This window comes from Triticum dicoccoides, chromosome 5B (genome assembly GCF_002162155.2).
Source record: "Triticum dicoccoides isolate Atlit2015 ecotype Zavitan chromosome 5B, WEW_v2.0, whole genome shotgun sequence".
NCBI lineage: Eukaryota > Viridiplantae > Streptophyta > Magnoliopsida > Poales > Poaceae > Triticum > Triticum dicoccoides.
In genome coordinates this window covers 503,916,974-503,942,412 of record NC_041389.1, presented here as the reverse complement: position 1 = coordinate 503,942,412, position 25,439 = coordinate 503,916,974, and the positions used below count along the sequence as shown (strand labels likewise).

The 25,439-nt window shown below is 47.0% G+C and overlaps 2 protein-coding genes across 2 annotated transcripts; both read left to right on the top strand.

Annotated features, from left to right (window-relative positions):
- Positions 1-8,072: 8,072 nt before the first annotated feature.
- Positions 8,073-10,249, top strand: LOC119311181 (DNA polymerase delta subunit 4-like). The gene is made up of 3 exons (XM_037586811.1): positions 8,073-8,205; positions 9,458-9,670; positions 9,767-10,249. Exons 2-3 carry the CDS (start codon positions 9,496-9,498, stop codon positions 9,985-9,987), a joined length of 396 nt encoding a protein of 131 aa, XP_037442708.1. The 5' UTR covers positions 8,073-8,205; positions 9,458-9,495; the 3' UTR covers positions 9,988-10,249.
- Positions 10,250-17,539: 7,290 nt separating this feature from the next.
- On the top strand, positions 17,540-18,659 carry LOC119305902 (transcription factor MYC2-like). Its single transcript, XM_037582299.1, has one exon. The coding sequence runs from the start codon at positions 17,572-17,574 to the stop codon at positions 18,391-18,393; it is 822 nt and encodes a 273-aa protein (XP_037438196.1). The 5' UTR covers positions 17,540-17,571; the 3' UTR covers positions 18,394-18,659.
- The last annotated feature ends 6,780 nt before the right edge of the window (positions 18,660-25,439 follow it).

The following is a 25,439-nucleotide window of genomic DNA, read 5'->3' as shown; positions in this document are numbered from 1 at the left end:
GGCGGCAGTGCCGACGATCCCGCCGGCATATGATGTTCGAGGCCCTCACTTGCTATCACCTGGAGCTGTAGCAACACTCCTTCCCTTTTAGGTGTCTCGATGCCAAAGGGGGAGAGAGTTTAGGGATTTGTGTCGTTGTCAGATTTGCGAGTGTGTCTTTGTGGTGTTGTTGTATTTTCTCGCCGTTTGCTTTGTTTGGTTTTGTGCCAGTGAGACCTACCTAGTTCCATACATATGGTGTGAGACATATGCTACCTTATCTTTATCATTATCTATGTCTATCCAGTCCTTCGGTATCTTATGAGTTGCATGCTTATCCTGTTACATTCTCTGCTCTCATATATCCTGCTTAGGTTGTTGGTCTCTAAAATGTAGGGGGGGCGTTGTTCCTAGTATGTGTGTCATGCAGTCCAAAGCACCTATCTAGATAGCACACATCTAGGGGTAGTCCGTCTATATTTTAGAGTCGTGGGGTTTGCGCATGTCCTATGTCTTTTCCCGTTTGTGCAAATCCCGTATTGTCATCAATCCACCAAAAAGAGGGAGATTGTAAGTGCATATTTATCCCTAACGTGTTTTGGTGATTGATGACAATGCTTTTGCGGACTAATCATGTGCGTTGAGCTTTTCAGAGATTTATCCTTTGGCACGAGACGATTCCCTCCCCTCGATGTGTTATTCAAGATGGTGCAACTCTTTTGTTGCTATGTTGGTGGACTAGTTTCGTAGGAGTCACCGTACTATCAAGAGGGGATCCGCTTTGGTAAGGCTAGGGTGGAATCAACACGTACACTTCCTTATCGCACCAGCTGAACCTTCCCGCTTCAATGGAGTTCTCTTTCCCCTCTCTGTTTGCTTCGTCTGGGCCCAGCGGTAGTACCGTGGGCCACAGCGGTAGTACCGCCCAAGCGCAACAAGCGGTAGTACCGCTCCTCAGCAGTAGTACCGCTTGGAGCCTTCCGTCGTAGTACCGCCGCAGCTCCATGCTCCTACCGCCTCGACTCAAGGGCCCCTTTTCTCGTGTCGGGTTTTGCGGCAATTGCTGCGGCAGTAGAGGCGGTAGTACCGCTCCCAAGCGGTAGTACCGCCCTTACCACCGCGGTAGTACCGCTCTGGGTCCAGGGCCTCGCTCCTTCCTTTGGCGCGGCAATACCGCTAGGTGGGATGGTAGTACCGCTTGCTCAGTGGTAGTACCGCCCACCCCAGCGGTAGTACCACTCTCTGCGGGACTGCTGAGGGGGGTAACGGTTGGATTGTTCCCCCCACTATATAAGGGAGTCTTCTTCCCCAAAGTTGACCCACCTCTTCCCCCAAAAGGTCCATTGTTGCTCCAAGCTCCATTTTCGCCCGATCTCTCTCCCTAGCCAATCAAACTTGTTGATTTGCTCGGGAGTGGTTGAGAAGGCCCAGATCTACACTTTCACCAAGAGAAATTTGATTCCCCCCACTAATCCCTAGCGGATCTTGTTACTCTTGGGTGTTTGAGCACCCTAGACGGTTGGGGTCACCGCAGAGCCATAGTCCATTGTGGTGAAGCTTCGTGGTGTCGTTGGGATCCTCCAATTAAGTTGTGGAGATTGCCCCAACCTTGTTTGTAAAGGTTCGGTCGCCGCCTTCAAGGGCACAAATAGTGGAATCACGGCATCTCGCATTGTGTGAGGGCGTGAGGAGATTACGGTGGCCCTAGTGGCTTCTTGGGGAGCATTGTGCCTCCACACCGCTCTAATGGAGACGTACTTCCCATCAAAAGGAAGGAACTTCAATAACACATCCTCGTCTCCACCGGCTCCACTCTTGATTATCTCGTGCCTTTACTTATGCAAGCTTATTTGTGTTGTATCCCTTGCTTGCTTATGTGCTACTTGTTGTTGCATCATATAGGTTGCTCACCTAGTTGCATATCTAGACAACCTACTTTGATGCAAAGTTTAATTTGGTAAAGAAAAGTATAAAAAGTGTTGGTTGCCTATTCACCCCCCCCCCCTCTAGTCAACTATATTGATCCTTTCAGTTGCCTTAATATTTGGCAAACATTAACCAAAATTTGACATCTCAATAGTATGATGTCCATCTAAAAAATGGTACTCCCTCTGTCCCATATTAGGTGTCATTGGAATGATGTATCTAGACGTATTTCAGTGCTATATACATCCATTTAAGCGACAACTAATATAAGACGGAGAAAGTATGATGTAAGATGTTGGGTACCTTTATTTTCCCACACAAATCTAACCAATACATCATAGCCATGTCAGGCTAAATGATGAAGATGGTCCACTAGCTAGAGGTAGGAGGGAGGGGAGCAAGTTGAATGGAGACTACAATTTTTTACATTTTTTGTTAGTTTTTGTTTCCAGTTTTCTGTTACTTCTATTTTTTTTATTCTTTGTTATTTTTCTTATTTTTTTGTTTCTTAGTACACCTTCCCTCTATTTCTTGTTTTGTCTTAGGTAGATGGACATTTTTTTTCTATAATGGTTTCCTAATGTATTGTTTCTTTTATTTTTCCTTTTTATTTGCTAAAAAATATTTTTTTAGGTAGATACACGAAGTTTTTATTGAGAAACGTAGCCATTTTTTGGGTATGTGAACATTTTTTTAGGGCAAAGCAAAGCTTTATAAATTAACGGTGCACGGGCAAATCACCCGTAACACAAACAGCCACAACGGGCGGTACATGCGAGTCCCAGTCGATACATTCATTAAAGCTGCACGAGCGACCAAGTTTTGCTAGTTCATGAGCGACTGTATTCGCAGTATGACGACATGCGTTAATGGACTGGTTGGAGAACCACATCTTCAGCTGTAATTTGATATCCTCGATGATGGCCGCATGCGATGATGCATCCGCTTTCGTGAAGTCTAACGCTTCCTGTAGAAGTTTGGAGTCCGTCTCAAAAATTACCCTCAGTGCACCAACATCAACAGCCATAGAAATCGCTTGGGACATGGCAATCACTTCTGCCACAAAAGGGTCGGCGTTGTTATCTGTTCGACCAACCCGCGCGAGAAGCACTTCTCCCGCGTGGTCCCGGACCACCACTCCCCATGATACAAAGTTCTCTCCTGGCGTGAAGGCACCATCAAGGTTGATCTTAACTCTATCATGTGGCGGGGGCTGCCATTTGCAATCTGGAACATATTTTACTTTTGGTGTGAATAGCTGCATGTACTCCAAGGTATTGCTCATGACGCGCCTAGTCAGTTCGGCCACTTCGACTGGTAATTCTCCCTCTCTGACTCTATTTCTATTGTTCCACCAATGCCACCAGAATGTAAGGATTTGCACACGCGTCTTTTCATCTAGTCCCCACAAATAGTCCTGCATTGCATGCACAGACGTAAACTGCTCTAATTCAGCTCGGAATCGCTCCATTTGCATGGCTCTCCAAGCATCTTTTACGGATTTGCATTTGACAAATAAATGAGCTCCATCCTCGTCTGCTCTATCACAAAATAAACATTTTGTGGACTCCAGTTTGACTCCTCGTTGGGACAAGTTTGTACGAAGTGCCAATGACTCATGTTTGATTCTCCAGGTAAACATTTGGACTTTACGTGGACATGGCAACTTCCAGATCCTCTTCCATGACTGGTCAGGGCTTCGAACGGAGTTGCCAGCCATGTCACTGTTCCCCGATATCCCGCCCCGTTCTTCCTTCTCGATCTGGACCTGAAGCTTGTACGCGCTTCGGACGGAATGGTTACCTTTCTTATCGTAATGCCAGGCTCTGAAATCATCCACCCCCTCTCGCAACGGAATCTTGAGGATATGACGGGCATCGTCCGGCCAGAAGGTATCCTTAACTAGGTCCTCATCCCAAACCCCCGTGAGAGGGTTAATAAGTTCATTAACCGAGGTTAACAGACTATGCCCCTTGGCGTGATGATTTTACGAGACCATGCCCGGGGTATCCAAGGATCAGACCAAATGTTCACGTTGGTGCCGTCCCCAATCCTCCATATGTAGCCCTTTTTGATCAACTCTAGGCCCGTCAATATGCTACGCCACGTATATGATATTCCGTCTCTTGGCACCGCTTCCAGGAGCTCACAATTAGGGAAATATCTAGCTTTGAGGATCTTGCCACACAGACTGTCCGGGTTTTGGAGAAGGCGCCAGCCTTGGCGTGAGAGCATAGCGAGATTGAAATTGTGCATGCCCTGGAACCCTAAACCTCCCTCCCCCTTCGGTTTTGTCAGAGTATCCCAACTGATCCAGTGCATTGTATTCTCCTTATCCTGATGACTCCACCAAAATCTCCCAATGATTGTATTTAGCTCTTGACAAAAAGTCTTGGTAAGATCAAAACACGACATGGGAAAAGTCGGAATCGCCTGTGCCACGGATTCACCAGGGTCTCTTTGCCACTCTTCGCTAGCAGCCTTTCTTGCCATCCATGAATTCGCCCACAGAGCCTCCTCTTGATATACGCAAAGGTGCAACGTCGGGACCGTCCCACGTGGACAGGAAGCCCAAGATAAAGATCCTTCCAATCCTCACTGGTAATCTGAATCTCGGCCTTCACTAGATTCCTCATGGCCACATCAGTGTTGGGTGAAAACATGATGGCCGATTTTTCATGGTTGATGCATTGACCCGAACAATTCTCATACAGCTGTAAGATCTCATGGAGGGCAGCGGCCTCTTCCTGCTTTGCCTTCAGAAAGATCACCGAGTCATCGGCAAACAGAAGATGTGAGACATTGGGTGCGTTCTGGCAGATTTTGACGCCACTAATTCTTCCCTGCTCCTCGGATACATGCAACAACGCGGACAATCCTTCGGCACAAATAACAAAAAGGTAAGGGGAGAGAGGATCCCCCTGCCTCAACCCTCGGGTTGGCACAAAAGATTCTGTTAACACTCCATTCACTTTGATTTGGTATCTGACCGTTGTGACACATTTCATGATAAGTTCTACCCATCGCCTGCAAAAGCCTAGTTTGCACAACATCGCCTCAAGGAATCTCCACTCGACACGATCGTATGCCTTGCTCATGTCCGCTTTGATCGCGGCCACCCCTTCCTTCCCATTTTTCTTGTGCCTAAGAAAATGAGAAGCTTCATATGCTATTAACACGTTGTCTGTAATCAACCTCCCGGGAACGAACGCACTCTGGTTCTCTGAAATGATTTCTGGGAGCACCACCTTGAGCCTATTTGCCAACACTTTGGAAACCAACTTGTACAAAATGTTGCACAAGCTTATCGGGCGAAGATCTTTAATTCTGTTTGGGTCTTTTACCTTGGGTATTAGAACCACCACTGTATCATTCCATCCTTCCGGAATTGCCCCACCGTTCAATACCGCAAGAACTTCCTCCACTATATAATCACCCATGAAGTGCCAGTGCTTCTTGAATACTATCGATGGCATGCCATCCGGACCCGGGGCTTTCAGATCCCCAATATGATCTAGGGCCGCTTTCACCTCCTCCCGCGTAAATTCTGCATCGAGTACATTGAGCATAGCAGCAGTCACTCGGGGTTGCACTTTGGCAGTAAGTTCATCAACACGGGTGCCGGCTATAGAAGTAAATAATTCCTGAAAATATGCACAAACATAGTTAGTTAAATTCTTCTCCTCTACTACCGACCCGTCCTCCCTTCTTAGCTCCTTAATCTTGTTTGCTTTCTTGCGCACCGAAGCCATGAGATGGAAGAAACGTGTGTTTCTATCTCCCTCCAGTAACCACCACACATGCGCTCTTTGCTTCCACGTTGTATTCTTCTTGTCCTCTAAATCATCAACCAAGCATCTTAGCCTTGCCTCCTCCTCAATCTTCTCTTGTGACACTGCTTCTTTCATACACCGCTCCAAGTCTGTTTTCGCTCTTCTCAACCTCCCTTCCACTGCTCCAACTACTTCCTTATCCCACACCTTCATCTTCCCCGCTATCTCCTTCAGTGCATGAGCTACTCCACCATTTCTCTCCTCCCAGCTTCTCTCCCAAGCTTCCCGGATCACCTCTTCACATCCTTCCTCTTGTAGCCATCTCGCCTCAAAACGAAACCCTCTGTCACCTCCCTTCCAACTCATATCAAGTCCCGTTGTGCTGACAATAATGGCCCGATGATCCGAATCGCGAGGCGCCCCATTTACCACTGCATACTCTGGAAACTTTGTACTCCACGCTGTGTTAGCAGTGGCTCTATCCAATCTCTCACAAATATACGTGCTCAACTCCTTGCTATGGTTCCGCCACGTGAAAATATCTCCTTCAAAACCCAAGTCCACCAGCTCGCAAACCTCCAGCGCCTCCCTAAATCCTTCCATCATGCCCTGTGATCGTTCAACGCCCCCCACCTTCTCAATCCCTGAAAGAATTTCGTTAAAATCACCCAAGCACAACCATGGTCGACCATATTGATGCTGTTGCTTGAGTAGTTTGAGTGTTCTCCACGTCTCCTTCTTCCTCTCCGTTGCCGACTCCCCATAAATCCCAGTCATGCGCCAAACCGAGCCATCTTCCTCCGTGATATCAACATCTATATGCCTCCGCCCATAAGACCGTAACGACACATCCATCCCTCTCTTCCAAAACAAAGCCACACCACGGCTTCTGCCCACCGGATTCCAAGCTGTCATGTTCGTCAGACCGAGTGTCCACCGAAACTTGTCTAACTCCTTCTCTGTAAGACGAGTCTCCGCCAAAAAGAGCACATCGGGATCCTCCACTCTCCCCAATTCGAGGAGCGATTCGGTATGTGAACATTTTACCCATACTACTATTACTATATAGTGTACCAATAATATGACATAGGAGCCGTTCAATCGGATGGCTGTAGTTAAATGGTTCTAATCGGGGGAAACATGGCTGCACAAGTGCCGCTAGATCTGACAATCCTACGGCCAGTAGCCCAGGGATTCGCCATGGGACATCATTCTCCTCTCATCAGCCATGTGATGTTACGTTTTATTCAGAACTTCCACGTGAGGACCTTTATGTTGTGAGCTGGCCATGTAGCATACGCCAGTACATTCTAGAAGTGCCTACAGAAGTGTTGATGCAGAGGCTACCTAACAGCCAATAGTACCACAATACTAGCTGTATATTATTTTTTAACACAGTACTAGCAGTTTATTGTTGAATGCATGGAAACATTTTTTTTCTCTCGAAAGAAGTAGTACACCATAGAAAATAGTAGCACATGGCAGTATTGCTGTTTTTTCAAAGGAATATCAACCAGTTGGGAGAAAATTTAGATGTAGTTTTTTTACATGATGTTAGTTTACTCTCTTTTTTACCATGAGGTCGAGAACAGATGAATGAAATAAAAATTATGAGAATACTCTGACTTAAAGGTGTGAAAAGGTGAATAAATCGAACTGATTTTTCCCTTTTTTAAAACAACTCCCTCATTCTCATAATATAAGATGTTATTACAAGCAATATTTGTGCTACTGTGATTTCAAGTGAAGAGCAAAAAAAAAGTTTCCACTAGAAAGCGAAAATATCCTTTTCAAAATTAGATGATAATTTTCCCACAAAAAAAAAGATGATAATTTTATCAAACATAGGTGCTTTAATTTTAATTTAACGACTTAGTATTGTGATTATACATACCAATGTCACATGCAAAGCACGTACAAATTACTAGTTGTTAAAGCAGGGCATCTATCTCATTACGATACATGAACGTTTTCTCCAAACAAAAATATATTTTTTAAATGTATGAAAGTTTTTTTAAGTGCATGGAAATTTTTATTTCGACATACATGAACATATTTTCTACAACATATGGATATTTTTTCATCTACTAGGGCATTTAAAAAGATCCATGGATATTTTATGCATAGGTGAACATTTTTGGTACACACTTTTTTCTGAAAATACATGATTGATTTTTTAATTTAAGTCACATTATTTGTTCCTACATTTTAATACATATTACATACATAAGTGAAAATAAATACTATTTGAAGACTTAAAAAATAGAAATAAATACCTATAGTGGGCTGAACCAAGGCCGGTCCATCCATGTAGGATGGATCCCACGTAAAAGAAAATTGGCTCTAGCTGGGCTAACAAGGCCTACGTTACAGTTTTTAAGGCCACGATACAAAACAATGTCAAACACGAGACGAGAGAGGCGAAGAAAAATAAAACGAAAGAGGCGAAAACCTGATTCGCTACCGACCTGACCTCGCCGCCGTTCTCCGATTCTCCGCTCGCCTGCTCTGCTCCGCCGCCTCTCTGGTACGCCCTCGGCTCGATCTCAAAATGTCTCTCAAGCTTCCCTGCGTACCCTCCGCCGGACTTGGAACTGCCTCCGCAAGTCCGACGAAGGGAGATTCTAGGTCTCTGCGGGGACTTGGATTAGGATATGTTCTTTTCTATTTTCGGGAAGGGATTGGGTCTAATGACTGAGCGAGTTCTTTGAGTCAGAGGTAGAGCATCAGATTCGCAAGGGGAGTAACCGCCAGCATGCCGTCTTAGGATCGTTTTGCCTCTCCTTTCTGGCGATTTTGGAGTGGGGAAGGGGAATTTATGTGGCTGGTTTTGATACCGGAAGTTTGGATTTGCAAGTCAAGGGGGTGATTGAAGTAGAATAGTGGACGGCAGCAATAACATCTCCACTGGAGTTCTAGAGGATCAGGTTCAGTAGCTGAACATGTGCATAACCGGAATGAGCTTTTGTTTTTACTGAGTTTCAAGAACCAAGATGTGTGTATTCTTACCTTTTGTTTTAGGCATTACCTTACCGCATTGTGGTATCAATGCGTTTCAGTGCCTTAAGCTTACTGCTTAGCAGATATAGGAATCTGCTCTGTTCCTTCGGATTCTGCTTCTAGGGCACGGGTGCATACGAGAAAGACAGAGATCGGTAGGCCTTTCGTTGCTTGGCTGTCGACGGTATAGTATATGCTTGTGAGGAAGAATGCTGCTTTATGTGTTCTATTCATGCCTGTTTCCTGTTTTATTTATGGTCCATGTGTTTCGTCAGATGATTGCTCCATTTGTTCTGACATAGGCAGGCAAACGGACTATTTGCCTTTGAACTGGCTGGGTTAATGTTATACAACCTATGTGCGAATATTACTTAGTAGTATTCCCGGAAAAAAAAACAATATTACTTAGTAGTAATGAGATGCATAGGTTAATTATTCAGTTGCTGGTTCTTGCAGTATATGTTCCGCACCTAGTTTATTTAAATTATATGAAGTTTAGAAATCGTCACAAAAACACTGATATTCTCATAGACAGAACAACGTCAGCTTTCAGATTCCTTCTATTAAGATGGGTCGTTAGTGTTGGGGAATCAGGACTTGGCGGCTATGTATGACCTATGAACAAACATTGAAAAGTTTCTGCTGTTGCCATCATGCCATGTTCACAATGTACTTATTATAGCTCATAGCATTCTTTGTGGCGAAACGAATAAAATGCAAATGAAGGCCAAAAGCTACGGCAGAAGTGATTTTCAGTTTCTGTTGGGGGGCTTTTACAGGAAAAAAACACACAGGTGGCACTGAATAATAGACAAGGATGGCTTCTACTGGCGTGAAAGATTTCTACCGGCAGAAGAAGAAAGGAGGTGTTGGCAAAACTTCAGCATCTTCTAAGAAGAAAACACAGAATTACACTGGAGGGGCCTCTGTTGGGGCCTCAAATAAGGCTCAGACAGCAGCACTAATTTCTCACGGATCCTTAGACCTCAGAGGTACCCGCCGGAGAGATTGTTGTGTGCACAGTTTAAACTTGCCTGCGCTTTTCGTTTACAAACCATGACTTTTTGTTTATGCCGCTGGTGCTGCAGATGATTTCAGTGAGCAAGAGGAGCAGCTGCGGCAGTTTGACATGGACATGAAGTTTGGCCCGTGCATCGGTGTCAACCGGCTTCAGCGCTGGGAGCGTGCTTCCGCCATGGGCCTCCAGCCACCGCCCCACCTTCGTGATCTCCTAGCGCGCGCCTCCTCCGGAAACAACCGCAACAACGGCGGCCCCTCCCCTGAATGCCTCTGGGAGGGTAAGATCTAGAATCAAATTTCTTCCGCCGCAAGTGCTCCTTGGCAACCTAGCATGGCTTGCCTACTGTAGTCTGAAACTCTGAGCCCGTTTTACCACGCGGAACTCCTGCTGTTGCACCGTATCCTTGGTTGTTTGCTTATCAGATGTTGCTACCTCAACTCCTGCGAGTGTCATCTTCAGTTTGCCCCGCGCAAGTTGCTTAATTGTGTCATTTTTTTCTTCAAAATTATGCCATTCTCAAGAGGATTTAATGAACAGGTCCGTTTCTGTCTGATTCTTGTCCAGTAAGTACGGTTTTTTTTTTGTCTTGCTCGTTTGTCGGGCGAACCAAACAACCGATTCATGGGCCATGACGGTGAAGTGCATATACAGAATCTAAAACCATGACCGTGCAGAGGAACTCTGCCACTGTAGCGTGGCTTTGTACATAGGGTAGAGCTGAGCAGCACAGCTTGTGCCTTGGTACATTTCATTGGTACAACGCCGAATGATACGGGTGCCTCCGTGTCCGATGGGATGAGACGCCATGCCAGGTACATTGCATAAGTACAATGGCGAATGATACGGGTGTCTCCGTGTTCGATGGAGTGAGACGCCGTGCGAGGTACATACACTAGAATGTTTGACTCAGAGGCACTGCTTTGTCTTGGAGCGCTGGGCTAGAGCATGTGTTCCTCGACACTTGTCGTCAGCTACAGCGTCCAAGCCACTCCGGTGACTCGGCCTCTGTTTTTGTTCGTGTTCCTTGTGAAGAAACGATGTGAGTTTTGTATACAAGTCTTTCCCAATTTCTCCGTTACGAGTACTTGTCACCAAGGTCCCATCGATCTTCCGTATCTGCTTCTCTTGATCTTCCGTTGGCAAATTTTTTAAAAGAAGGTTGAAACTCTAAAGATGCACACATCCATCTTTATTTAACAAAATCAGATAAAACAAATGCATGGATCAATCTAAATCCACCTTCGTGATGACATATGTTGCTACACCTACAAATTTGATGATGTGCCGTCATCTCACACCAACACACACCATCTAATCCAGTAGCCTCGCTAAGCGTCCCACGGTGAGCCGAGAGCATCAACCGGTCTAACAGACCCTCAGCACGCACTGCATGCGCACGCTCTAGAATCTGTCGACGCCATCTTTCGCCGCTCCATCTTCAGGAGAGATCAACACATTGACCTTGCCAAGCCCAACTGCCGTCGATGCCACCACGATACCAAACAACACCACCACCCCACGCTCGTCCATCAAGACGCATTCGTAGTCAAGACTCTGTTGCACTCTTGACCCGCCGTCATCGACGTGGTAGATGCCACGCCGCTCCACCTCCTGTCGACTCTATCAAGTATCTGGTTCAAAACGATGTCCTCGAGAGGGATAACGACACCGCAACCTGTTATAGCTACATTACAGTAAGTACTTTAACGTACACCTGAGCTTAATTAGCTCACTGGGCTACCTATATTGGAGCGATCGACGCATATACAAGTTAGTCTTTGCATAATGCACGTGGAAACAATCTCAAGGAGGATCGAGGTTATCCAACATCTTGCTTGTTTAAGGATGGGCGATTAGCGCAGCTAATTCCCGAAATGGAAAAAAAGGTTATCAAGCTTCCTCCAGAAGACCAACGCATTGTAGTGTCCTTTGCCGTTCGCTACGAGCCAACAAGTACTTATCCTTTTTTGCGTACGTACACATCAGCACCACACATTTCAGTTTACACAAACAATGGTATCTTGCCTTCCGCTAGTTTAGGATTTTTTTTTTCAGGATTGCCAAATCTCAGTCGATGCTATATTCATATGATCTTATGTGGAGATCCGTGCAAAAAATTCATTTTAGTTTTTCTTTCTCCTTTTTATATGTTCCATCACTTGATTAAGACTTAGTTAAATCTCAGTCGACTGAGATCTAGCCACATCCTAAAAAAAATTTGGCCCTTCATTTTTGGCACCCGATGTGTTTTTCCAACTTGAGCATAAATCCCCCGGCCTTTGTACTTACATATCGAGTGTCATACCACGTGAGACATACTGAAACAAACGATCTTATATTTGTTTAGAGGGGGAGTATTTGAATACATGTCGAGCGTCATTCACCGCAAAATTTAGGCAAAACTTGGACGCATGCAGGTTGGCCTTCCCATGAACAAATCTAGGGGCCTTGTGCATCCTGCCTGCCGATGGGAAGGGACAGAGCCAGCCGGCAATTCGTACGTTGTTGGTCCACGAGCTGGGTAGTCTGCGGCGTGGCGCGTGGGCCTCCTCCTACGTACTCCTCCGGTCCCTGCGAGCTCCGGCTAGCTGCCGACTGCATGCCATGCCATGCCATCGCCTGCAACTGCCAACTGCTGCATGCGTGATGCGTCGTCCGGCCGTTTCCCGCACGTGACGTGAGTAAATCCGTGGCCGTACGTGCACGGGCCATGAGGCCATTGTTGCAGCTGGCCCATCGGAGAAAGGTCAGGGAGAGATCGCTGGTGCATGCAGCCATTGCAGCCATATGCATATGACTGCCTGCTGCGAGTCCATTTTCCTGTTTGTCGGACGTGGCAAAATGGCCAGTCTCTCCCTCGATCGGACGTTCACGTGCCGGTACGTGCATTTTCTTCTTATTTATCCCTAGAACTAGAAAGTCTAAGCAAAGTACATCGAAATTTATCACCAAGCAAAGTTGTTAGCATGCTGCTAATAGATGTATTTGGAACAGAGAGAGAGAGAGAGAGAGCTGACCTTTCCACCTTGCATAGAGGCTAGGGGTGCGGTATGGCCCTGTACGGTGCATACATGCATGCTCCCTGCACCGGCCAAACACGTGAAGCACACACGTCACGTGCCAAAATGTATATACCGAAAATAAGAAACCGTGGTCATTTTGGATACGTGCACATGCCCGGTAAACATCATGTAGTACGTGCGTACATATACGCAAACGATGGTTCCAAAACATGTCCTCAGCAGCAAAAGGAAACACTCTTATGTGCGTACGATTCACTCGCTTCGCACGTGCCATGTATAATGCCTCTGCAATATTGTCCAGCACGCCGTTATTTATATGAAAACTGCATGTGTAAACAGGAAGGGATTAACATAACGGGGATGTAGTCTTGTTCAGTTAGGGCAACTCTAGTCGAACTCTCAAAAAGGTTGACATTCTCTTTTGAGTTAAGACCTGCCGAACCGTCAAAAAGTTTAGTTGCTCAAAAGATTGAGGAGAACGGTCCGCAAGCCCTTACTTTTGAGCGACCGAAACAAGTTCTCAAAAAAAAAAAAAACACTCCTCTGCCTGACTTCTCTTTCCCCAGCTCAGCCACCTCCATGCAGGGTCGATGGCGTTGCCTTCGGCGCATCTCCTCTTGAGATTTCCTCATGCTCTAGGCGCTCGCATCTCGCCTCTTCGTCGACTGTCGACAGATCCTCATCGGCGGCTCGGTCGGGCTCAGCCGTCGCCCAACAACTCATCGGGCCGCCTCCGTCGCTCATAAAACGCGACGACTGCTAGCGGCCGGTGCTGCTCCGGGTCTCCATGACCGAGAAACATCCTGGATGTGTCTTCTACTAGTGTAAAAGGGACAAAGTAAGTGCAATATTTGTCCGAGTGTTCTTCGTTTTAAGCAATGTGAGCTCAATGTTGGTTTAATATTGTGCAAAAAGGTTGCAATTTTTGGTACTAGGAAGAAAAATACATTGATCTATTGATCCAGAAAGGTCTATTGGATGTTGGTGCACTAGTTACTAGAGATGAGATTAAAGAGGATGCGATGGCCAAATTTCTTCATGAAGAGGCAAAGAAGAAACAAATGTGTAGGTAGAGTGGATTTTTGGAGCTCGAGCTTGAGCTCCATGGAGCATGTTATTTAAAAGTTTTGAAAATCATATTTTTTGAAGTTTCAAAAAATCTTGAAAATATACACATGAACATAGAGATGTATACTACATGCCTGTAAAATTTCATGATTAATACGTTGCGGTGTGGGCTGGACAAAATTACAAACTTTTATAGTGAATAGTGCATGCGCTAGAAATACATGATTTTTTTTAGCTTTAATCAAAACGTATTTCATTATGAAAATTTACAGAGATAGAGTATACATCCCTAGGTTCATGTGCATTTTTTAAGATTTTTCTAAAAATTACAAATAAGATTTCTTATTTTTTTTTTCTTCAAAAAAATGAGCTCCATGTAGCTCGAGCTCTAACTTGCATTTCTGACAGAGAAGGGGAAAAGTGTTGGCAATGAACATATGGAGATGGAGAAAGTGCTGATTGACATCTTGTTAGCAATTAAGGAAGTTGTGTTTCTGTTGAAGTGTGTAGTTGTTCTTGACATCTTGTTTGGTGTTCTCCTCGTGAGGAACTAGTGAACTATGTGCCAAAAATGTCGTTTTGTAAAGTAGTTTACATTGATCTCAAGGAGAGTGAATCTAACTCGTTTGCCTAGATAAATGAATTCGTGTTAAAATATTGGGGAGTTAAGTTTTAGGAGTTCGGCTAGGAATGACTTTTATTTAACTCCTCAAAATTGTGTTATTAAGATTTGAGGGCGCGTTTGAAGGGCTAAATTTTAGGGGTTAAGCTAGACATGTCTTTAGACCCCCATTTCTTCTCTTCCGGACATGTCCCTTCTGTCCTTTTTTATCGATCCTTTCAATGACACCCGCTCATCGTACATGCTACCATGCATCTATTGAAATCACTTATCAACCATCCCTCTAGATGCCTAAGGTGTGTAAAATGGTGTTATCTTAGAGTGCCATGTAGGATGAATATTGAGGCGGGCAAGTAAGAGAAACTAGAAAAATGCTTCCCTTCTCTTATTTAATAGATTATCTCCTACCAACGATATTTCTTATCATATATTTAGTTATATCTACTTACTAGAGATAAGAGTAGGAGATAGCTCATTATACATTATATTTAATGTCATCTCTAAATTACATGGAAAACTTAAGATAAAATTACCTTACCAACCATTATACAATATATTAGGGAGCACTAATTCTTCTCTAGCTGACAAAGAGTGTTTCCACCAATATCTTAACCTCCAGTCTCCACCGACTTATCCCTACTGGGCTCCTCGTTGCTTTCACGCACATAAAATTTGGCTCGCTTCACAAAACCTCTTATCTTCCCTGCTTCGCCGAGTGAAAGATGGCGTTCGAGAGCTCGAAAACACTTTAAAACCTCAAGGTCGGCAACTCTATTTAGAGTCTTCACGCAAAATTCTCAGACATAATAGCAAGAGTGCTTGTACGGGAAGAACGCCTCTCAATGAACATTTCTCCACATAAACAAACTTCACTCAGAGAAGAGACAAACGGGAAATCAAGTTAATACATAGGTGCATGCGAAATTAACATATTTTTATCATTGTTAGTTACTTGTTTTCCATCTGTATATATGTTAGTTTATTTATCACTGCAACATACTTGTGTGTGCTCTCACTTAATTTGGTCTTCAGTATCTACAAATCAAATTATATGTGCGAAAACACTCTTATAAACAGACTGGCTCCAAATTACATGTGCAAAAACACGCTTATAAACGGACTGGCTAGGAGTCAGTCGCTTGAGAACAATTGTGTGTCCAATCGATTTTTCCTGTTCTATCTAGACCGTTGGAACAAGATCCAATGGATCCTACGTCGTCTTCCAGCTCAAACCATATGCATTGTTTCTCTTTTCCTCTGACAACTGCCGATCCAGCCCAGGCCGAACCACCAGCCTCCGCCATCTGCGGTCTGCTACGCTCTCGTGACCACCTCACCGCCCATCCTCTCATCGACCTCCCACACTACAGTGTTTGCTGCCGCCCTCAGCCATCCCTCTAAACTGCCGAACCTACACCCCCTCCCTCCTCACCCGAACCGGCAAGTTCCAAACTCACGTTTGCCGACTATGGCTCAATCGTGGCCGAGGCCTTGTCGGCGTCGTGTGCTTCTTTCTCACCCAATCGACTGACCCAAATTCAAAATCCACACAACTTACTTCCAGCAAAACTGTCTTACTTTTTGAAAAACTCTTGGCTTCAGCCAGCGGATCGCATACAGGCATCCGCCGCCTCATCCGTGTGACGCGTGCCCTGCGGGCTCACCTTATCTTTTACGGTTTTGCAACTGAGCTCTTGTGGCAGTATTCCCATTGCAACAACTTAGGCCCCGTTCCCCACGTAGGTGCTCAAAATAGAGGATTAATAAAAATGTGTAGGAACAGGGTGGAGGACAAAGCGAAAACCTACCGGCTTTAAATTGGGGGAAATTTCTTAACTAGTGGTTCTCGGGACGCAGGAAGCCAGTGTACCTGTGTAGGAGATAGAATGTGCTTACGGCTGGATTAAGAAAAATCAAGGGCAACCTGCTGTGCATGCATCTAGGTGAATCGTTGTTACGTGTGAACATAGACCACATGCACCACCACCGTTTTAGCAACACAGGTCCATGCAGGGTCCATGAAAACTAGGTCTACCCCACTTCTGGAGACAGACATGTCAAATCAAGTACTCCTGCACTGCCCCAGTTTGCCTCGGGCCTACGCGAAAAATGAGCTTGCGGTGGATGTTTCAGTTCCCGTGAAAAACTCAGGTTAAGAAGCCTTTTCTTAAAGCATCTCCAACGAGCGCCCAAAAAAAGCCCCACCCACTAAAAATTTGTTTTTTTGACGCCGAACAACTCCAACAGAAACTTTAGCGCTAAAAGTTTTTAGGCGCGCGCTGAAAAACGCTATCACGCGCATCATATTTTGGGCTTCGGATTGTGCGCGCTTCACAATTTGCACTGTGTGTTTTTAGAAGCGCGTTTTTAGGCGTCTGCTGAAGCAATGTTGGTCCCGGCTACAGTGGCGCGTTATAACTTTTATTGAGCGCGAAATTTTTGTTCGGCCGTTGATGGTGCTCTTGGGAATCGGCCGGGCTGTTTTCTTTGTACAGGACACTCCTAACGAAAAAAATCTGCAGGAAAGGAAACCACCACAATTCCTGTAGAATTCCTTCATCAAAAACAGGGCCTTAGATCTGGATTTCTTGAGCACAGTTGCCTCCTGTGTTCCTCCCAAACTTCCGTTTTCCCTCTAATTTATGCAGCATTGTTTATGTTACAAAAGTCCTTTCGCAACATCAACTATGTTGCAAAAAAGTGAAGATGAAAAAAAACTGTAACGCTTAATGTTTCTACAACCTGAGCTCTGTTGCAAAGAATGTTCTGCAACATTGACTTTGTTGCAATAATGAGGACGATGCTAGATAGTTGGTTCAACCAGATCTAACGGCTGCTGAGGGGTGGATCTTTTTATATTATCCGCCGGCGGGCGCATATAATGCTGCCCTTATTTTTTTGTCTTATACGGAGTATTGAGTCTGCTAAGTAGCTACTACTATTGGTTCCAAACTTCCAATGCGAAACTAACGGACATGTTTTTGGCGGGAGGAACACAAATCGAAAACGGCATCTACCTTTAACGTGGCACATCATTTAAGCGAGGTCTTAACCGCAAATGTGTCACAACTCACCAGTACAAAAGACACCCACACCCCTTCGCTAATTTCCACTTCGAGCTCTTCACTTAGCGGAGCAACACACACGTACGCGCCGGGCATGGACGAGCTTCTCTCCCCGTACGCCCCTTTCTTCCCGTCATCGCCGCCATCCCAGTTCTCCACCGCCGAGGGGCACCACCACCATGTCTTCGAGCTCGCCTCCTGCGAGGTCCCCGAGCAATGGCTAGTCGGCGACACCGTCGTGCCGGCCAAGAGCGAGCACGGAGATTATGTGTGGCCTGCGGGGAGCTCCTCGCTGTCCCCGGACTTGCCGGGGGACAGCCTGCAGCCATCGACGACGAAGCGGCGTGGGCGGAAGCCCGGGCCGCGGCCTGATGGGCCCGCCGTCAGCCACGTGGAGGCCGAGAGGCAGCGCCGCGACAAGCTGAATCGCCGGTTCTGCGACCTGCGTGCCGCCGTGCCCAACGTGTCCCGCATGGACAAGGCCTCCCTCCTCGCCGACGCCGTCGCCTACATCACCGACCTGCGGTCCCGCGTCGCGCGACTGGAGGTAGAGGGCCGGCAGGCGGCCGCCGCGAGGTGCGAGGCGTGGAACGCGTCTGCTTCTTCGTCCTGGGGTGGCCACGCCGGGGCCTCCCTGCACCACGTGGCCGCCGACGATGTGGTGGAGGTGCGGATGGTGGGGAAGGACGCGGCGGCAGTGCGCATGATGAGCCCGGGACAAGCCCCGCACGCGCCAGCGCGGCTGATGAGTGCGCTCCGGTCGCTAGAGCTGCAGGTACAGCACGCGTGCGTGAACCGCGTGGAGGGCGTGACGGTGCAGGACGTCGTCGTCGACGTGCCCGCTGCCCTACAGGACGACGACGGCGACGGCGCCCTCCGGTCCGCGCTGCTCCAGAGGCTACGTTACACCGCCTAGTAGCGCTACCTAGAGCCTAGAGCAGCGCCGGCCTACGCTTTCGCACGTACGCACCCACCGTTGACCGTTCCGGAGTACTATAACGGTACTCACTCCGTAAACTAATATAAGAGGGTTTAGAACACTACTTTAGTGATATAAACCCTCTTATATTAGTTTACTTAGGGAGTATATCTGTTGTCCTGCTATTCTCCATGGTCCATGAAATGGAATAAATCATACGACGAATGTATTCATAGTTCCATGGTCATCATGGAATATCATTGAACGAGCCTCTGGTTGTTTGGTGATTTCGTCAATCTCAAGATTTGTCGGTGCAGTATCTTAAATACTCCCTCCGTAAACTAATATAAGAGCGTTTAGAACACTACTTTAGTGTTCTGCATTTAGAACACTAAAGTAGTGTTCTAAACGCTCTTATATTAGTTTACGGAGGGAGTATGTTCTTAGAATATGTGTGTTCATAAGGGAGAATGTATGCGCATGCATGAGTGTATGTATTTACACATGTGTTTCTAAAAAACAAAAGTAATGTGGTGTGTGTCTTGAGAGGATAGAGTATACATAGAGGTAATACTGCAAGGGATTCACTTACAAGTAAAGTAAAGACCATATCCCTCGGGGAATTACCCTTTAGTTCTTGGGTGTACACGCAGGAATTAGAAAAAATATATTAATAATTTCAAAAAAATTTAGAAGTTTTTTAAGAATAAACTTGACTTTCACTAGTAGGTAATTTTTCGCCAACCAAAACCCAGTGTCGACTTCAGGGCAAAGAAAACAAATTTTTTGTCAACGCAAGCGGGGTTTTGGTTGATGAAAAATTACATATTGGTGTAAAAAAGTCAAGTTTATTCCAAAAATACTTTTGAACTTTTGTGACTTTCCTTGTAATATTTTCTTTCCAATTTATGGGTGTATATGCAGCCAAGAACCAAACGTGCGCACTCATATATATCCCTTCTAGTACTACAAGATAGGATCACAAATAATATCTCTATTCTATATTTTTGTAACAATCAAATATATAATGCTCTAATATCCCTCTACAGTCATAGCAGTAGCTCATGTACAATGAATGGTCGTATATGGTCAATTTGGACAGGAAGTTGAACGTAAGAAGCCAATAGGATGTCACCCACAGTCATACCGGAGGTGCCATGGACTATGTTACATGGCGTTTTTTCTAACGGTATAGGAAGTCGATGGGGAACTGTGTTGCGATAGCACTTTGTTGCAATGTCGGGACAACAAAGGTCATGTTGCAGTATACTCATAATCGAGGTAGCCGTGTGAGAGGAAGCCTTTGTGAATGTAAGGTTGGGGTTGTTGGTGCTGAGGTAACCACACGTGAAGCTGCAACCACAATGAAGTGCCATGGAGGTTCGTGGGCACAAGGATGCATCCGGATTTAAAGAAAATCGAAGAGAATACAATAGGGTAGATCAATAGGGTGCCACTCTTTGTTGTTATGAGTAATGCAACTTTATCTATCTGTTCGTGGAATGTAAGAGGACTCGGAGATGAATCCAAATGTGTTGACGTCCTGTCTGAGCTAATTTCTATGAACCCGCATTGCGCTCTCCTCCGGGAATCAAAGCTTAATCACATAAGTGATCAAAAGTTTCGTTCCTTTCTGCCTTGCTCTCTAGACCAGAAAATGTTCCTCCCCGCGGACGGCTCAGCGGGAAGAATCATCTCTGCAATCAACCCCAACCAGCTCACCCTAGTCTCCTTCATTCACCATACCTTTGCCACTTCTTTAAAACTCTGCTCGCACACTCACCCCTCACATTTTTTCATCACTAATGTTTACGCCCCCTCCCACCGCTCCCTCAAACAGGCCTTCCTCGACGAGCTCAAACAAATCAAAGAGGATGATCTTACGCCATGGCTCATTGTCGGAGACTTCAACCTGCTTAGGTTCTCACACGAAAAAATAACCCAAACTTCCACCAACGAGAAGCCAATGCTCTCAACTCTCTGCTTAATGACTTGGCCGTGATTGAACTCCCACTTTTAGACAGAAGATTTTCTTGGTCCAACAATAGACCCTCCCCAACTTTGGAACGGCTGGACCGAGCCTTTTTTAACTTAGCCTGGAACTCACACTTCCCAAACACAACCCTCTCGTGGCTCACTCGTATTACCTCAGACCACGTTCCTCTAATCATCAAAATTCAAACATATGTTCCCCGCCCCTGCCCTTTCCGCTTCGAATCTTGCTGGGCACTCTCCTCTCAATGTCACATGATTGTCCAAACTTCCTGGGACCCCAATGGACATCTCGCGCGAAACCTTTCTTCCACTACCAGTCTCTCCAAAGCAATATGATACGTCTTCAATGTATCTATAATTTTTGATTGTTCCATGCTATTATATTACCTGTTTTGGATGTTTAATGGGCTTTACTATGCACTTTTATATTATTTTTGGGACTAACCTATTAACCGGAGGCCCAGTTCAAATTGTTGTTCTTTTGCCTATTTCAGTGTTTCGCAGAAAAGAAATATCAAACGGAGTCCAAACGGAATGAAACCTTCGGGAGAGTTATTTTTGGAACAAACGCAATCCAGGAGACTTGGAGTGGACGTCAAGAAAGAAACGAGGAGGCCACGAGGCAGGGAGGCGCGCCCAGGGGGGTAGGCGCGCCCCCCACCCTCGTGGGGCCCTCTTGTCTCCCTTGACCGACTTCTTTCGCCTATATATACTCATATACCCTGAAAACATCCAGGAGCACCAGAAACCCTATTTCCACCGCCTCAACCTTCTGTACCCATGAGATCCCATCTTGGGGCCTTTTCCGACGCTCCGCCGGAGGGAGAATCGATCACGGAGGGCTTCTACATCAACACCATAGCCTCTTCGATGTAATACCTTTTGCGGTGTGTTTGTCGAGATCCGATGAATTGTGGGTTTATGATCAAGATTATCTATGAACAATATTTTAATCTCCTCTGAATTCTTTTATGTATGATTTGTTATCTTTGCAAGTCTCTTCGAATTATTAGTTTGGTTTGGCCCACTAGATTGATCTTTATTGCAATGGGAGAAGTGCTTACCTTTGGGTTCAATCTTGCAGTGTCCTTTCTCAGTGACAGCAGGGGCAGTGAGGGAGTCCTGGATTAGGGGGTGTCCGGATAGCCGGACTACCATCATCAGCCGAACTATCATCGGCCGGACTATCATCATCCACTGGACTCCAAGACTATGAAGATACAAGATTGAAGACTTCGTCCCGTGTCCGGATGGGACTTTCCTTGGCGTGGAAGGCAAGCTTGGCGATACGGATACGTAGATCTCCTACCATTGTAACCGGCTCTATGTAACCCTAGCCCTCTCCGGTGTCTATATAAACCGGATGGCTCTAGTCCGTAGGAGACAACAACAACAACCATTACAATCATACCATAGGCTAGCTTCTAGGGTTTAGCCTCCTTGATCTCGTGGTAGATCCACTCTTGTAAACATCCACAATATCAATATCAATCAAGCAGGACGTAGGGTTTTACCTCCATCAAGAGGGCCCGAACCTGGGTAAAACATCGTGTCCCTTGTCTCCTGTTACCATCCGCCTAGACGCACAGTTCGGGACCCCCTACCCGAGATCCGCCGGTTTTGACACCGACATTGGTGCTTTCATTGAGAGTTCCTATGAGTCGTCACCGATAGGCTTGATGGCCTCTTCAATCGACAACGACGCAGTCCTGGGTGAGATTTTTCTCCCCGGACAGATCTTCGTATTCGGCGGCTTCGCACTGCGGGCCAACTCACTTGGCCATCTGGAGCAGATCGAAAGCTACGCCCCTGGCCGTCAGGTCAGGTTTGGAAGCCTAAACTTCACGGCCGATATCCGCGGGGACTTGATCTTCGATGGATCTGAGCCACAGCCGAGCATGCCGCGCTGTCACGATGGGCACGACCTAACTCTGCCGCCAGACAGCACCTTGGAGGCCGCACATGAATCTGCTCCGACCCATAGTCCGGAGCCGATCGCTCAGATCGAGGACGGATGGCTGGACACCGCCTCGGGAGCTGCAACTTCTACGGCGATGGAGCCGAATACTTACCTTGTCCCGCATAAAGCTCATGACTCCGAGGTGCCGGACTCTCTGCCGGACTACGAACCTCCTGCGCCCCTGCCAGTCGAATCCGATTGGGCACCGATCATGAAATTCACCGCTGCGGACATCTTTCAGCACTCATCCTTCGGCGATATCTTAAATTCGCTGAAGCATCTCTCGCTGTCCGGAGAGCCCTGGCCGAACTACGGCCAGGATGGTTGGGACGCGGACGACGAAGAAATTCAAAGCCCACCCACCACCCACTTCGTAGCCACCATCGACGATCTAACCGACGTACTCGACTACGACTCCGAAGACATCGACGGTATGGACGACGATGCCGGAGACTATCAAGAACCAGTGCCTACAAGACACTGGAAGACCACCTCGTCATACGACATATACATGGTGGACACCCCAAAAGATGGGGACGGCGAAGAAGCAACAGAGGCCGATTCCTTAAGGAAACAGCCCAAGCGCCGACATCAGCGGCGCCGCTCTAAGTCCCGCCACAGCAAGAATAGAGATTCCGGCACACGAGATAATAACACCCCAGAAAGTGCCGAAGACAACCCCCTCCAGCACGATCAAGCGCAGGAGGAGGCAGAAGCAAGCCCTCACGAGAGGGCGGCAGACGAAGAGGTCGAGGATGATAATTACTTACCTCCCTCCGGAGACGAGGCAAGCCTCGACGACGACGAATTCGTCGTGCCTGAGGATCCCGTCGAACAAGAGTGTTTCAGACGCAGGCTAATGGCCACGGCAAATAGCCTAAAGAAAAACCAGCAACAGCTTCAAGCTGATCAAGACCTACTGGTCGACAGATGGACCGAGGTCCTCGCGGCCGAAGATTATGAACTCGAACGCCCCTCCAAAAGTTACCCAAAACGCAAGTTGCTCCCCCGACTAGAGGAGGAAGCGTACAAACCTGCATCACCCGCGCACAATACGGCAGACCGACCACCTCATGGCCGCGACAGAGAGGCGTGCAAGCCCTCCACCAAAACCGTACCCCGGCATCGCTCAAAAAGCATGAAGCCACGGGGGAACGCGCCGGACTTGCGGGATATATTGGAGGACAAGGCAAGACAATCCAGATCTATCTATGGATCACGTGGACGCCCCAAGACCCACGACGAATACCGTCGCGCCGGATACAACTACTCCGGCCGGCCGAACACAGCAGACAACGCTCTATCGAGCTACGTCGCGATATTGCTCAATACAGAGGCGCCGCACACCCACTATGCTTCACCGACGAAGTAATGGATCATCAAATCCCTGAAGGGTTTAAACCCATTAATATCGAATCCTACGATGGCACAACAGACCCCGCGGTTTGGATTGAGGATTATCTCCTCCATATACACATGTCCCGCGGCGACGATCTTCACGCCATCAAATATCTCCCGCTCAAGCTTAAAGGACCAGCTCGGCATTGGCTTAACAGCCTGCCCGTAGAGTCAATTGGATGCTGGGAAGACCTGGAAGCCGCATTCCTCGACAACTTCCAGGGCACGTATGTGCGACCACCGGACGCAGATGACCTAAGCCACATAATCCAGCAGCCAGAAGAATCGGCCAGGCAATTCTGGACACGGTTCTTAACAAAGAAAAATCAAATCATCGACTGTCCGGATGCAGAGGCCCTCGCTGCCTTCAAACATAACATCCGCGACGAGTGGCTGGCCAGGCACCTAGGACAGGAAAAGCCGAAATCCATGGCAGCCCTCACATCACTTATGACCCGCTTCTGTGCGGGAGAGGATAGCTGGCTCGCTCGCAGCAACAACCTCAGCAAAAACGCTGGCAGTCCGGATACCAAGGACCGCAATGGCAGGTCGCGTAAAAAAAACAAACGCCGCATTAACGGCGACAACAATGAGGATACGGCAGTCAACGCCGGATTCCGAGGCTCCAAGCCCGGTCAACAGAAGAAGCCATTCAAAAGAACCACTCCGGGCCCGTCCAATTTGGACCGAATACTCGACCGCTCCTGTCAAATACATGGAACCCCCGAAAAGCCAGCTAACCACACCAACAGAGATTGTTGGGTATTCAAGCAGGCAGGCAAATTAATCACCAAAAACAATGACAAGGGGCTACACAGCGATGACGAGGAAGAGACCCGGCCGCCGAACAACAGAGGACAAAAGGGATTCCCCCCTCAAGTTCGGACGGTAAACATGATATACGCAACGCATATACCCAAGAGGGAGCGGAAGCGTGCACTAGGGGACGTATACGCGATGGAGCCAATCGCCCCAAAATTCAACCCATGGTCCTCTTGCCCGATCACTTTCGATCGAAGAGACCATCCGACCAGTATTCACCATGGCGGATTCGCCGCATTGGTTTTAGACCCAATCATTGATGGATTTCACCTCACGAGAGTCCTGATGGACGGCGGCAGTAGCCTGAACCTGCTTTATCAGGATACGGTGCGCAAGATGGGCATAGACCCTTCAAGGATTAAACCTACAAAGACAACCTTCAAAGGCGTCATACCAGGTGTCGAGGCCAGTTGTACAGGCTCAGTTACACTGGAAGTGGTCTTCGGATCCCCGAATAATTTCCGAAGCGAGGAATTAATCTTCGACATAGTCCCGTTCCGCAGTGGCTATCACGCTCTGCTCGGACGAATCGCGTTCACAAAATTCAATGCGGTGCCACATTATGCATACCTTAAGCTCAAGATGCCAGGCCCTCGTGGAGTCATCACGGTCAATGGAAACACGGAACGCTCCCTCCGAACGGAGGAACATACAGCGGCTCTCGCGGCAGAAGTACAGAGCAGCCTTTTAAGGCAATTTTCGATTTCGGCCGTTAAACGACCGGACACGGCCAAACGCGCCCGGAGCAACATCAACCAAGACCACCTGGAACGTTCCGAGCACGCGTAGCAATGCGGCCTCAACCCCAGCCCTCGCACAATTGTAAGACAAACTCTCCGCGTACATAATTACGCCCTGGAGATACCAT

Coding starts and splice junctions, on each gene's coding strand:
- LOC119311181 (XM_037586811.1), top strand. CDS start 9,496: ATGGCTTCTACTGGCGTGAAAGATTTCTACCGGCAGAAGAAGAAAGGA. Junction 9,671..9,766: donor CGGATCCTTAGACCTCAGAG/GTACCCGCCGGA, acceptor CTGGTGCTGCAG/ATGATTTCAGTGAGCAAGAG.
- LOC119305902 (XM_037582299.1), top strand. CDS start 17,572: ATGGACGAGCTTCTCTCCCCGTACGCCCCTTTCTTCCCGTCATCGCCG.